This window comes from Cupressus sempervirens, chromosome 4 (assembly GCF_028749045.1).
Source record: "Cupressus sempervirens isolate cs-2001-9-10 chromosome 4, ASM2874904v1, whole genome shotgun sequence".
Classification (NCBI taxonomy): domain Eukaryota; kingdom Viridiplantae; phylum Streptophyta; class Pinopsida; order Cupressales; family Cupressaceae; genus Cupressus; species Cupressus sempervirens.
This window is the reverse complement of record NC_143121.1, coordinates 678,009,793-678,023,998: the sequence shown is the minus strand read 5'-3', so window position 1 is coordinate 678,023,998 and position 14,206 is coordinate 678,009,793. Positions and strand designations below refer to the sequence as shown.

General features: G+C 35.7%; 1 protein-coding gene across 2 annotated transcripts in view; it reads right to left on the bottom strand.

The window, feature by feature from the left end:
* Positions 1-10,521: 10,521 nt before the first annotated feature.
* SWI3B (switch subunit 3) overlaps positions 10,522-14,206 on the bottom strand; it is a 69,890-nt gene continuing 66,205 nt past the window's right edge. For both annotated transcript variants that reach the window (XM_089826482.1, XM_089826484.1), the window contains 2 exons: positions 11,372-11,553; positions 10,522-11,284 (listed from right to left, as the gene is read on the bottom strand). In XM_089826482.1, the coding sequence (XP_089682608.1) occupies positions 11,105-11,284; positions 11,372-11,553 (362 nt within the window). In that variant the 3' untranslated portion in view covers positions 10,522-11,104. The remainder of the gene's footprint in view (positions 11,285-11,371; positions 11,554-14,206) is intronic.

Sequence of the window (14,206 nt, the reverse complement as noted above, 5' to 3'; positions counted from 1 at the left end):
TTTTTACCGATCAAAAAAAATATTTTTATTATCATTTAAGCTCAAGTAGACTCAAATCCAAGACATCCCAAATAAGAGGCTCACAATTTACCATTGTGTTGTAGGCTCTTTCCTACAAGATCATAGTTAATTATTATATTAATTATGTATTAAATAATTAATTTATCTTTATTACTTAATTAAATTCTTAATTTCCACATTTAGACTTTTAATTATGTCTTCTAATCAAATATAAGTACTTAATTAATTTTGTATTAATTAAATAATCTTATATTTAATATTTATCCAAGAAATATACTTAATTTACTATTTAATTAATCTTATTTAATTTTCTTAACTATTTTAATACCAAATCCCACAACAAATCTCATGACATAGAACAAGCAAGAAAGCTAACTAAATGCAAAAATTAATAAACCATGCCAAGAGATGGATTCGCGAATTCACGCCACTTTGAGAATTTGGATTGGTATTTAATTAGATACGTGTCCATTATTTTAGGATAGATGGCAGCTTAGGTTGGAATTTGGAGCTAAACATTATCTCCTCTCACTTACCATTGAAATATTGTGATAGGGCATGCTCATCCTGATAATTCAAGAAAGTTGATACTCAATACCTACAATTCTACATAAAAGATGAGCATGTACATATACAATTATATATAGAAGACAATGGCAAGGAATGGTACATCATGTAGATCTTGCACACAGGTGACTACGACTCCCTAACTCAACTCCAAAAGGCACATTAAATAGAAATATAAGACATATAAGCTAACCATACACATGCAAGTATTGGTAAATATAACTAGTAAATTATGAATATAAATCACATCATATCTAATAGATAATTATCAAGAGTATAACAATAATCATCAACTAAAAGCACATAGTATATCACTATCATATGCAAGTAATCATTACCATCCAAACTATCACGATATAATCAAATAGCCCATGTATCAAAATATTACATCATCAAATATAACTGGGGAACTAACATGCCCATGGAAAACGGTATGTTAGAGTTTGACAACATAACCTATAATGCTAGCAAAATGGGGAGGGTATTACATGCAAAGTATACAACTTACCCATCTTTACTCAATGAGATTTGGTATAGGGTTTTATAAATCATAACACATGAATATAGTGGGTCCTCAGAGAAAATTGTGGGATGCAAGTGTAGGAAACTCCTACTACTAAAACCATAACAAACAAAAAATAACAAGAGTGACATAAAAATATGGTAAGAAAAAAATGATAATGTATACGCCATGAATGCAAAAAAAAATACTACCAAACTCAAGACACTTAATGAGGGACCAAAAAGAAGTACGAGAGGAGAAAGTGTAGAGGTATGTGATGATGGGGACGAAGACTAACTAAATGTAGTTTAAAAGGATTTTAAGCCTATTAAATATGCCACTAAGTAGCATTTGATTATCTTAGTTCAGCTAAAGGTGCAATTCATGTTTTAAAACTCAAACTGCATATGTACAACTTAGACACTTGTATTATCGAGGGAAGAAGCCAACTAACTCTACATGTGACCAAAAAATTATAATTCCTAGCATATAATGAATTTACAAAATTGAAAGGCTCGGGGGAAGATCCAATTTAGGGACAACTCGAGGGACTAGATTACGCTCAAGGATACTTGACTAATTTCTTGAAAAGCATGGTTCAAGACACATAGGCTATGAAATAGTCAAGCTTCATAGAGGTTGTCCTATGATTTGAGTCAGTAAAAAAATTGAGGATAATAAGAGTTGTGCAATGTTTGCTAGAACCCAGAGTCAATAACCATATCTTCTTTGATTTTCAAAGGGTCATATTTTGGTTTGGTTTAAATAGTTGGAAAGGAAAATTTTATGAATAAAAATTCTTTTAGCGAATATTGGTAAGCTTGTTAAATATTGCAATCTATTTTAGTTAATTATTTTCATAGATTCTAAAACGAGGAAAATTTCCAAGAGATGGGGAGGTCATTTACTAAAAAAAAATTTAAATGACTTGGATATTTGTCATGTCCCCTTTTCAAATAATTAAAAAAGAAAATCTTTACTAAGGCGGGCAGGCCCAAGAAAGTGAAGTTTCGGAAAAAGGGGGTTAATCTTTGGAAACCGTTGGACTAATAAATAAAAATTATTATTAAAATAAGTTTCATTAACCTCTCTTGGATGTGAGTTACAGTTATGCCCTCTTTTAAGGGGTTTGGAGGCATTTTGGGCTCATTCCAGAACTTGATTTTTCGCTCATTCTTTGTTATTCTTCAGAGGCTGCCAAACCTGTGGAGAAGGAGACCCAAGAACGGGAGTTTGCAGGTTTCCAGGGAGACCCAAGAACGGGAGTTTGCAGGTTTCCAGGAAGGCTAAGGACGGGAGTTTGAAGCCATTCCATGTGCATGCTCATACAGAGTTTGTCTTTGTGCTGAACAATGTAGATTTGTGGGTTTTTGGGTGTGTTTTTTGCATGAGTTTGGTGTTTTCAGTTGAGCATTTCATATCAGTTTTGGTTGCTGCTGTATTTCAGACTTTAAGCTGTTAAAATAGAGCTGAATATATATATTGGGATGTGATTAAACTTCTGAGATAGTTTATTAGTATTTTTGTGGTGTTTCCGAGCATTTTTGTGTTAATTTCGGGAGCTCGATGAGCATAGTTTTTGTCCTACATTTTTGAGCTGTTGTGTAAAGGCTATACAGATCTGGAAATGTCAATTTGTAGGCTGTTATGCTGCTGAAAGTTCTGTAAAAATTTCCATTTTCAGATTTATTAATAATTTGTGAAGTTGTGAAGCTTTTAGCACTATTTTCAGCATACCCGATTTGGGGTTTCATTGAGAAATTGGTGGATCTTTGTGATATCAGTTGTTTGATTTTGAAAATCTGATTAGAGGTGTGAAATACCGTATCAAATCAGAAAAGGGGACATTTCAGTGGTATCAGAGCCATGATCTTGCCAGCCTGAGGGTTTGTAGAAGTTGCAGGTTAGTTTTGACAACTACCCAGATCTTGCATTTCAGTTTTTAGAACTACCCAAATCTTGCATGCCATAATTTATGGTTGCATGTTGCTTCTAATCAGATGCATGTCAAAATTTATGGTTGCATGCTACTTCAAATCATTTTCATGTTAGTTCTTGGTGAATTTGGTGTTTGTAGAAGTTTGCATTTCAGTTTTGACAAGTACCCAGATCTTGCATGTTAGTTCTGACAACTACCCAGATCTTGCATGTCATAATTTGGTGGTTGCATGTTGCTTCTAATCAGTTGCATGTCCAAATCTATGGTTGCATGCTACTTCTAATCATTTGCATGTTAGTTCTTGGTGTTTGAAGAAGTTATATCCTATTGGGGTTACACTCTACTTTATCCAGAATGGACAGGTATAGTACAGAGTCTCAGAGGAAACGATCTTGGACAATTGATAGCCAGAGTCAAAACAGTAGAAAGGATGGGTATTTAGACATTCGAGATAAACTTATGAAAATAAGCCATGACATGTCTAAATAGTTGGTTGAGCACCACCGTATAATGAATGACATGTTATCTGACCCAGCTAAGGTGGATAAGTTGACTGGATTTCTATTTTGCAAATTTTCTCACAGGACAGATGACACAATTCCCAAAAACTTGCATGAGGAGTTTGAGAAACTAGCTGATAGCCAGGTAGAGGTCTCAGATTCTACTCTGCCACAGGAGGTGGTGGGAAAAGATATTACACAGATTGATAGTAACGGTCAACTTGATACTCAAATTGAGACAATTGTTTACAGGTCGTCAAAGGGTGATGCCATAGGTATTCAGGATGGTATAGTTACAACAGGCAGTGACTACAGTGTAGTGGGTTCAGATGATGATTATGAGGATGTTGTTGTGCAGGATGGTGAGATACCTGGTAGAGATGAGCAGACATTGAGCATTCATGACTTTGCTGAGAAAGAGTACCAGACACAGTTAGATGCTTCATCACATGAGGTTGAGGCTGGTAGTACTTCACATGATTTGTCCAGCCAGCTGAAGGTGAACAAAGATAGTAGTGTGACTTCATTATCTCATCATGACAGGTATGTAGAGTTAGTTGGTATTGGTCATATTACTCAGGTGAGGAGTTTGCTTGAGTTACCAGTTGATTCTAGTTTACGGATATGGACTCGAGATTGTTATATTGGCATTTGGGATTCAGTTGACTGGAGATCTTTAACACTTTTTGGTAGCAGTGTTTGTTTGGGTGCTATCATGGATTTGATTAGCAGATTACATGGTGTTGTCTTTTCTTGTGCCAGTATCTTGTCTAATGTTGGTATTAGTTTTTATACACCAATGTTGGGCTTTGTTCATATATCCAGTCGGCCATACTTGCTGGAATGTGTTGATGATATTTCATATTTGGTAGTGTGTATAGATGAGTCCCAGGATCATATTGGCATTGATGACATCCAGAAGGATGCAATGGGCAGTTTTGAAGACTTAGTTTCCTTGGGTATAGAGGAGTTGGACAGCAATGCTAATGTTTTTGATACTCCGTATGTTGATATGAGCTTTAGATTTGATTCACAGGATATGGATGGTAATACTCTAGAGACTAGTAACTTTGAGGACACTCCTTCAGACAGTGCATCAGAGGAGGTTTGTAGGAGACAGTCAAGCCAGTGCCATCATGTGTCTAATCAGTTGAGAGTTAGTGACCAAGACATTGCTATCACTTGCCAACATTTCAATGCTGCTCGTCAGTTGTTAGCAGTTTATGGATGGGGTTCTCCTACTAGTGATGAGCAGGGAGGAAGTTATCTTTCCTTGAAAGAGATCCACTCTTTATGGGAGGCTATTCGGATTTTGAGACAGAATTATATGCAGTTGGTAGCCGACAGAGATTATCTTATGGAGTGGGGCAGTACAGCATATGATGCATTGTTGGCCAAGGAAGATGAGGTGAGTGATCTTACTAAGCAGCTTGAGGTGACTTCTGAGATTCTTGAGAGTACACAATTGGCTCTCAAGGAGTCACAGTTTCATTTGGCTAAGGTGACCATGGAGTTAGAGCGACTACAGTCTTTACCTGATTCTATACAGTCACAAGCTGTGGTGTTTGGTGATCCGAGGATGTCCATGGCCGAGATTGTTAGAGACAGTGGAGATGGGGATGCATCCATCCTTGATACTAACATTGGCATATCAGGTTCATTCCCACTAGAGTCAGGTTCAATTGAGTTGGGTGTTGTAGCAGATTTTTGTGGTGTGCCTGACATGGTGGTGACCTCTAGTACTAATGGCACGAAGACTAGAGATGTTGTATCAAAGTCCATGTGTGATGTTGGTGAGCTGATAGTTGGCATGGTTCCTACTAGTAATACTACTCCCTTCACAATGTCTTCAGAGGTAGTAGTCAGTTCCAACTTGGTTAATGATCGATTGCAGTTAGTTACATCTGGATTGCAGTCTAAGCCACTGACTGAGATTGGTGCATTCTATCGGCAGTACATTGTGAGGTATGCTCATCTATCTACCTTTGATGACCATGTTGATGAGATGATGATACAGAGATGTACTTTGGTTCCTAGTGCTTATCATCAGTTATGGGATAGTTTGATGCCTCGGGATGAGAGTTGTGATGGGCATGACATGGTGATAGGTCCTGCAATTGACAGGTTGATAATACATGACTTAGAGCAGGAGTTTTGGAGTGATGCTTTAGCAGGTGTTGTTATTGATTCTACTCCTTTAGCTATGACATCTCTTGACTTAGCTGGTGATCAGTCACAGTGGGTTGTATCACTTCTTCATGGTGAGCTGTTGACTGAGGTTGGTTTTTTTAATCAACATTATATTGTAGGGTATGTACATCAGTTAGCATTTAATCCTTGTGCTGAGGAGTTGATGGCAGACAAATTTGGTTTGGATTCCATTTCTTACTCTTTATCTTGTAATGTCTTTTCACCATCAGCAGTGTATGGGAGTTATGGTTATGAGATAGTGGCCGATGATTTGCAGAGTTGTGTTGACTGCAGGAGTTGTACAGTGTGTGGATTCTCCATACTTGGTACAATTTCATTCAAGAGGGTCCACCATTGTTGCAGAGTTGGATTGTACATTCCATATAGGCCAGTGGGATGCGTTGATGGTATTTACTGTGTTGGTAGTTTGATTTGTCCACTTTACTTGGGTTCTGATGTTCTAAGAGTTTGTGCCTCGTGGGTTTTTGATTGTGGTAGTGGTGATTTCGGAGTTTGGTTGAGCTATAATTGTCAATTTGATTATGGATTCCTCTTGGTCATATTGCAGAGGATATTACAGGAGCCTGTGTTAATTGGTAGTAGTATAGTTCATGACTACATTTGGGATCCAGGTGGATTGATTGGTTTATTGTTCAGCCATTGCTTGAGGACAAGCAATGATTGGGAGGGGAGGACTTGTCATGTCCCCTTTTCAAATAATTAAAAAAGAAAATCTTTGCTAAGGCAGGCGGGCCCAAGAAAGTGAAGTTTCAGAAAAAGGGGGTTAATCTTTGGAAACCGTTGGACTAATAAATAAAAATTATTATTAAAATAAGTTTCATTAACCTCTCTTGGACGTGAGTTACAGTTATGCCCTCTTTTAAGGGGTTTGGAGGCATTTTGGGCTCATTCCAGAACTTGATTTTTCGCTCATTCTTTGTTATTCTTCAGAGGCTGCCAAACCTGTGGAGAAGGAGACCCAAGAACGGGAGTTTGCAGGTTTCCAGGGAGACCCAAGAACGGGAGTTTGCAGGTTTCCAGGAAGGCTAAGGACGGGAGTTTGAAGCCATTCCATGTGCATGCTCATACAGAGTTTGCCTTTGTGCTGAACAATGTAGATTTGTGGGTTTTTGGGTGTGTTTTTTGCATGAGTTTGGTGTTTTCAGTTGAGCATTTCATATCAGTTTTGGTTGCTGCTGTATTTCAGACTTTAAGCTGTTAAAATAGAGCTGAATATATGTATTGGGATGTGATTAAACTTCTGAGATAGTTTATTAGTGTTTTTGTGGTGTTTCCGAGCATTTTTGTGTTAATTTCGGGAGCTCGATGAGCATAGTTTTTGTCCTACATTTTTGAGTTGTTGTGTAAAGGCTATACAGATCTGGAAATGTCAATTTGTAGGCTGTTATGCTGCTGAAAGTTCTGTAAAAATTTCCATTTTCAGATTTATTAATAATTTGTGAAGTTGTGAAGCTTTTAGCACTATTTTCAGCATACCCGATTTGGGGTTTCATTGAGAAATTGGTGGATCTTTGTGATATCAGTTGTTTGATTTTGAAAATCTGATTAGAGGAGTGAAATACCGTATCAAATCAGAAAAGGGGACATTTCAATATTTTAACATTACAATACAACTTACTATGACTGAAAAAACTTGGAAATACAATTAAGAAGAGACTCTTTTTTTTTTAAGTGGCAATACAAGTAATTGTGACTACGGATAGACTATTTGACAATGGGGTTACAACAATCAACTCAGACAAGGCGCTATATGGATAAACTTGGAATACAATTAAGAAGAGAACATACAATTTATACAAGACTAGTTTAGTATCATCAATAGATACATTGAAGTGAAATCTAATGAGGAGCGGTGCAAATGGAATCTTGATAAGAAAAGCAAAACATGACACCATAAGAATGAAGCAAATGGTACTGCTTGTGAAGAGTTTAGATCCTAATAAGTTGTATAACTCTATATGCCTTTTATACAACACTATAATACTCTCCTCTCTATGATAGATCTATCTAGGGTTGTATGAATCTAATCCTTGATTTATGACCTTGGATGGTCACTAAGACAATTCATCTAGTTTTTTGGAGTTCTACTAAGGCAGCTACTAACTAGATTCACTATATATGCATAATTTTCTTCACTATATTTAGTGTCAAGAAAATAGGTAAAATGCTCTCATTATACTAACTCACCTCTCTCAATAAAACTAAGTTCTCTTAAATTGATATTGGAGACAATTACTTTGCATATTGCTTAACCTCTTGAAGGAAGATCTAGAAGAGCACCTATGATCGAACAAGAATGATATGGATTCTAACCAACCAAGGAACCATCGTTTCATAGAGCTAACAATGTCTTTCAGAGCATATAGATGGAGAAAATTTTGAATATCAAGCATATGATATTTATCAATCAATTGTATATGGCTACTCAATCTCTTATACTTGGATAGAGAAAATTAGCAAGAACACATAGAATCCAAGCATGTAATATTGCATGCATTCTCTTTATTGGAGGTTGTGAAGGTTATGATTGCAAACTAGAGCTAAACACACCAAGATGGGGGACCAAAACATCTTAAATAGTTGGATGGTAAATTAAAGATAGTTATTCTCAATTTTTGAAAATTTGATAACAAAAGTTTATTTTTTATGAAAAGACTTCTTTGAAAAGGAAATCCTCATCTAAAACTTGTTTCTACAATTAAGACTCTAAATTCCAAAGCCTGCTTGATTGGCTCTTTCAGAGTAGATTGTTCATAATCTGAAATCAAAATCTTTCAGTATGCAATTAACTCTCTTACAAAAAAACATTGTTAATCTACATTCCATGATGTCTAACACCCTGAAACAACTTCCAAAACTCTTTTATAACTCTCCACTAACCTGGAGCAGAGTCAAATCTTTGAAGTATACTTAAGCTTCCTCTAAGCAAACCTCTTGATAATTAGTTTACAAATTTATCAATGGGGTGCTAAATTTGTGACCTTGCACATTCAATCTATAGTACCACCACACATTCAACACCCGCCAATTGAAAGTACCAAAATAAATTATCTTCAACCATTACTATAATAAACAATCTAAATTATCTTCAATCATTACTATAATAAACAATCGTGTTTAAATTATGTACCTATGCATATGGGAGATTTTCCCAAAGTTGTACACCTGTTGAAATAGGTGCTCTAACATGAAGTTTTAAGTCCATTGTGCGATTTCTTCAAGTTCATAAAATTGGTGACACGTCACTCAAGATCTCTCTCAAGGCTCTATACCCTCTGACACAAACATTAATGTCATTAATTAGTACCTTCCAAGAATTGCTTTCAACAAATTGTAATTACTCGTGAAAAAAGTAGATCAAATAGGTCTTGCGAGTGAAGCAAAAGACAATTTTTTTTGGTCGTTGCTCTATGTGGCATTAGGATTATTGCCCTAAAAGTTGTCCGAGTCCATTCATATGTGTGTCTAGTGGAACAATCATGCCATCAAACCAAATTAAACCCGATAATGAGGATGGATGCTTTGCAATTGATTCCAAAGTAGAATTTCCCTCTATATTTCCTATATCCTAACTTTGCTTCCTAATTTCCCTTAAATTATATTTGATTAAAACTTAACATGCAAATTTTTAGTTTTAAAAATACGAGCTAGTCAGATGACTTAGATAGTACTGTAATGTCCAAAGTCAGCACTGTAATGTCTTCTGACCTTGATTCTTCCGCTCACAATTTGGATATATTATCAAATCCTAGTACAAATACAGCTGTGAAGCAAGGAAAGGATGGAACAGGGCAGAAAAATCGAGAACTCTGACTGAGAAAAAGAAAAGAACGTTAGAAATGACATACTAAGAAAGAGAAAGCCCACAAAAAACAAAACCAAGAGAAATACACGGATAGGACTGAACAAACTTGGGTTAACTGGAAATGGGTCATGTCAGCTTGTCAATCAGCACTGAGTCTTCCATGCAAGTTTTGAAACTGTCTCCATCAAACGAACCAAGCGGTCCAACAACTTCACCACACCACACTTCGGTTATTTACTATTAATGAAATACTTGAAAGAGTAAGTAATTTGTGAGATGACTTCAAAGTTCAAAACTAACATTACAAGAAGTATAAGATTGCTTTTGATGGGCATGTGTTCCTTTGTTCTATTCAACGAAGTAAATTGATAGAATGTCCTAGAAAACCCAGGCTTCCTTGCCGTGCTCTAGGAAACCTCAGGTGTGTTTACAAGATGCCAACAGTACATTTGTTGCTGCTGTAGAAGTTTCAAACTGTGGTTTTAGATATGAACGTGGTAATCACTAAATGCATAGGCCAGAAAGTGCGACAAAATAAAATGCTTCAACAAGTGCAATTATCTGAACATATAACATGCATATCTGTACACCTTTACAATCCTGAATTCTTATTTTTTTAACATCCAAAAAAATCAATTAATAGTGTTTATGTTATTGAAATAGAACTTTTGCACCATCATTGTATTCTTAGTTCTTACCCAAAATAAAGGTTATTGGCTCTATCTATACATGTGTATCCCTAGGACGTTAAAAATATTTGAGTACAATAAACAGCTTAACATACAAGCGACAAGTTTCCGTTAAGACAAGGTATCCTTTATTCCATTTTTTTGGACAAGACATCCCTAAATTTTCTGGTTCTTAAAATCTCCCAAGTGTTCTACACTAGTTTGCATACATTCATTTGTACCTTTCCACCAGATAAGTAATAATTTGAAAGCCAGAGATCCCAGATCTAAACAATTTTAGGCTAGACTTCCATCAAGATGAAAACCTCTGCCATTATTATGAAAAAAAGCTAGTTAAAATTATCCAAGAAATGTGATACAAGGTTTCGCTGAGAGAGAGTGAGTGCGCTTCTCAAAGATGCCCTGAAATAATGATTTGAAGCATTTGCATAATAAAAGACATACAACCAAATTGAATACTGATTAACAGCAGTCACAATGATGTCCGCACATCAAGTGATCAAAGATTGTGGTGCTGTGTGGAATGAATGCCATAGGCTTGACCATCGCCAACTTGTGTAGCCTCTCTCAACAATAACTGTCAAGTCTCCTTTGTTTGAAGAATGACAACAGGTTATAATTTACAAATGGTGTGAATTGTATTTTATCCAGAGCCTCTGAATATTATGGAACTGGCAATGACAATGAGCACGTTCACCATACGAGGAAGCTTCTCTACCATAACAAGATTCATCATTCTAGCAAGAATAACCAATAGTTTGGCCATATTCTCCACCTTCTGTAGCAGTTCAGGCATAGTGTACAACAGAAGTTGGGTATGAAGGATGACCATGATAATAAGTACCATCTTTATTTAACATAATCAGAATGCTACGTTCCATCCAATTTTTTTCCTTGACTTCCTGAGAATCTTGATCTTGAGGTCTGTTGAAGGAAACGTAATCGATCAGCGTATAAATGATCATTTATATGTTCCATTTGTGAGTGGCTTTTCTCTGTGATGATCTCCAGTTCATCAAAATGCTTTATTTTCTCCTCTAGCTGCTTCATCTGTAGCAATTGAACAAACATTTTACCTCAGTTTCCTGCAGAATGTGGCATCAAACATCTAATGGCTATCTATGAATATTAAAATACCTGATTTTCAACAATAGTGGAGACTGTATGTTCAATATCATGTTCTTCTTGATCTAACGAAAGCTTTGCTTGCTCAGCTGCTGACTTCAATGCTGTTGCATCCACTGATTTCCTTTCCATTGTTGGAGTTGACTCTTTGTCAACACAAAGAGGTTCACCATCTTCTATAACTTCATCAGACCCTGCAATAGAAGTGTCAAACCTCCTTGAGACATTTTATAATGAACTCAAGCAATACTTGTGAATGTAAATTCATCAAAAATGTAACCAAATAGACAAAACATGTAGCTGACTCAAAAACTAGGAAGTGCTCTATAGTTTGATGGGGCATTACCAATATAATATTGTGGACAGATTTATCACATAACAAATTGGACTGACTTTGATGCTCCGAAAAATTCTTAACCGAATCATTCTCTTTAGGAAGGTCTATTAGACAAGGATATCCATCAGCTCCAGCCTTATTGCCTCCGAGGCTCTATGCTATGCTCTAGAGTGTAATGCCCCCATTTTGAAATAGAATTTAATAATAAATAATACTTAATTAATGAGATTTTTCTAATCAATAATAAATATACAAGAAACAATAATTATATTAAAATATTATAAATAGGAAAACTAGTTATATAAAATAGAATGAAATAAAATATATCTTAATATTATTAAGTAAAATAATAATAAAATTATAATATAAACAATATAATGTAATAATATAAGACATAAAAATAATAAATAAATAATTCTTGTATCGTACCAAAAGATTGATTATGGCAACTCAAGAAACATTCAATAAGCCTTATAATACAACAATCTAATATTCAATAAATTAGGGCTTGGTACGTATTCATCCAAAAAAATGAATGACATTATGGAATGCTGGACTCACCTCACAGATCTATATTCATTGTGTATGAGTGTTTAGCTACAGCAAGAACGAGTGCAAATATTTTGGATAAGTATGGGCGATTCTCGTACTGGCTTACACAAAAACTCCAGTGTATTTCCAATCTGGCATCCACCAACTAAGTCAATGCTAGCATCAGAATTTCTGTGAATAATAACAAGTAGATTGGCCAATATCATATACCTTGGAGAAAGTGACAACACCTACTAAGCATCTTGCCCAGTATCTATTCAACTAAGTCGCCATTTTGGGCTCAATTCCAAGTTCAAAGTTCGAGAACTGGGTCGCAAGTTCGTCAAAATTTTGGAAAGGGGTTTGGGTTTGTTAGTACAAAAACATGTAGAAATTTTATATATATATATATGAACCATGAGTTAAAATTAGAATGTAGCATAGTAGCATAAACACATTTAAACAACAAAAATATCATAAACAGTTAAACTTGTAATCATAGTGATCAGACCATCATATAGTTCAATCAACTTCAACATCAAAGATTCAAAACATTTGACAAAATGCCCTGTTTGGAAACATAAAATGACAATGAGAGGTCACCAAGAGCAATTCCTAACAACTTTTAGGGTTCTAGACGCCAAAAAATATTTAATTTTTGCCCAAAAAAGCACTTTCCAGCCATCCAAGGGGCCCAATTCGCTGCGGGTTAGAACTGGGTTTGAACTTTTTGGTGCTGGTTTGCCTGGGTTCAAACCCAATGGAACCCGCATGGCAAAAGCAGTACCCTGGTCAAACCAAGTCCAAACTGCAAACTGGTTCAAACTTTTCCTAGTGCAGGGGAGGAGGTACCCGTGCAACTTAGCTATTCAAAGGCAGTGTCTGGGAGAATTTGGATATGACAAATAATAAAGATTATCATTCCAAGAGAGGAATTAACCAATTAAAGAGTTAGTCATCAAAATTAGCTAGATAGAACTTATGGATAGCAGTGGATAAATATATTGTTTTGTGTCATTGAATAACATCTATTAGAATAATGAGGAGCCAGTTTCCCTTGAGGAGCACGATACACTGCTAACCGTAATCAATGACCATATCATGATGAATCAATTAAATGCTAAAAGGTAGCCATTTGGAATAAACCCAATCTGATACGAAGACAAAACCCCTTAGTAAGGATGGTATCTTATCATGAAGGGGTGTAATTCATTCGCTTTAGAAGATATAAATGATCAAGCACACTTTACAAAGAGGAAACAAGGAGAAGAAGCAGATAAGAACCATTCACAACAGCGGAACATTTAAGAAAGGAATTTAAAAGAACATTGAAACTGGAATCTAGGAAAAGAGAATGCAATTTATCGCATATCCCCCACAATTCATAAAAAGAGATCGAAGTCTATATATAAGGGAGAGTATATTATAAAGAAAGAAGGCTAGCATGAAGGAGGACAGGAGAGTGCAGAAGAGAGAGCGATTAAATATGGAGATTTCTACGGTCAATAAAGACTTCAGCACTTGACGATGCAGGCAGTCGAGTGGGAGCTGATACAGGTGGTTTTAGTGCTTCACAATAAGGATTTTAAGTAGTAATAAAGAAGAGATGTTACCAATTGGAAAGATGTTATCAATGGGATTACTCTCAGTGAGAACATGTATGTTGATCAATTGAAGACTCCACTTCATGTTTCTATATCTACGGTTGTCAAAACTTCGAAATAATTAAAACTCATTTCTAGAAGATCACAGAATCATATCCTTTATTGGACGTGGTAACAGTAAGAGACGAGGATATAGGAAGGATTAAATATAATGAAGACCATTGATTAATAAACAGTAATTTATATGCAAACAGATAGCGATCGTATTCAAAGCAAAGGGAAATATTGAACTAATAACAATAGCCACACACACATCCATACTTTATACTCTGTGAAAAAGTCAATGAATGATATAGTTACTCAGATGACTTTTCT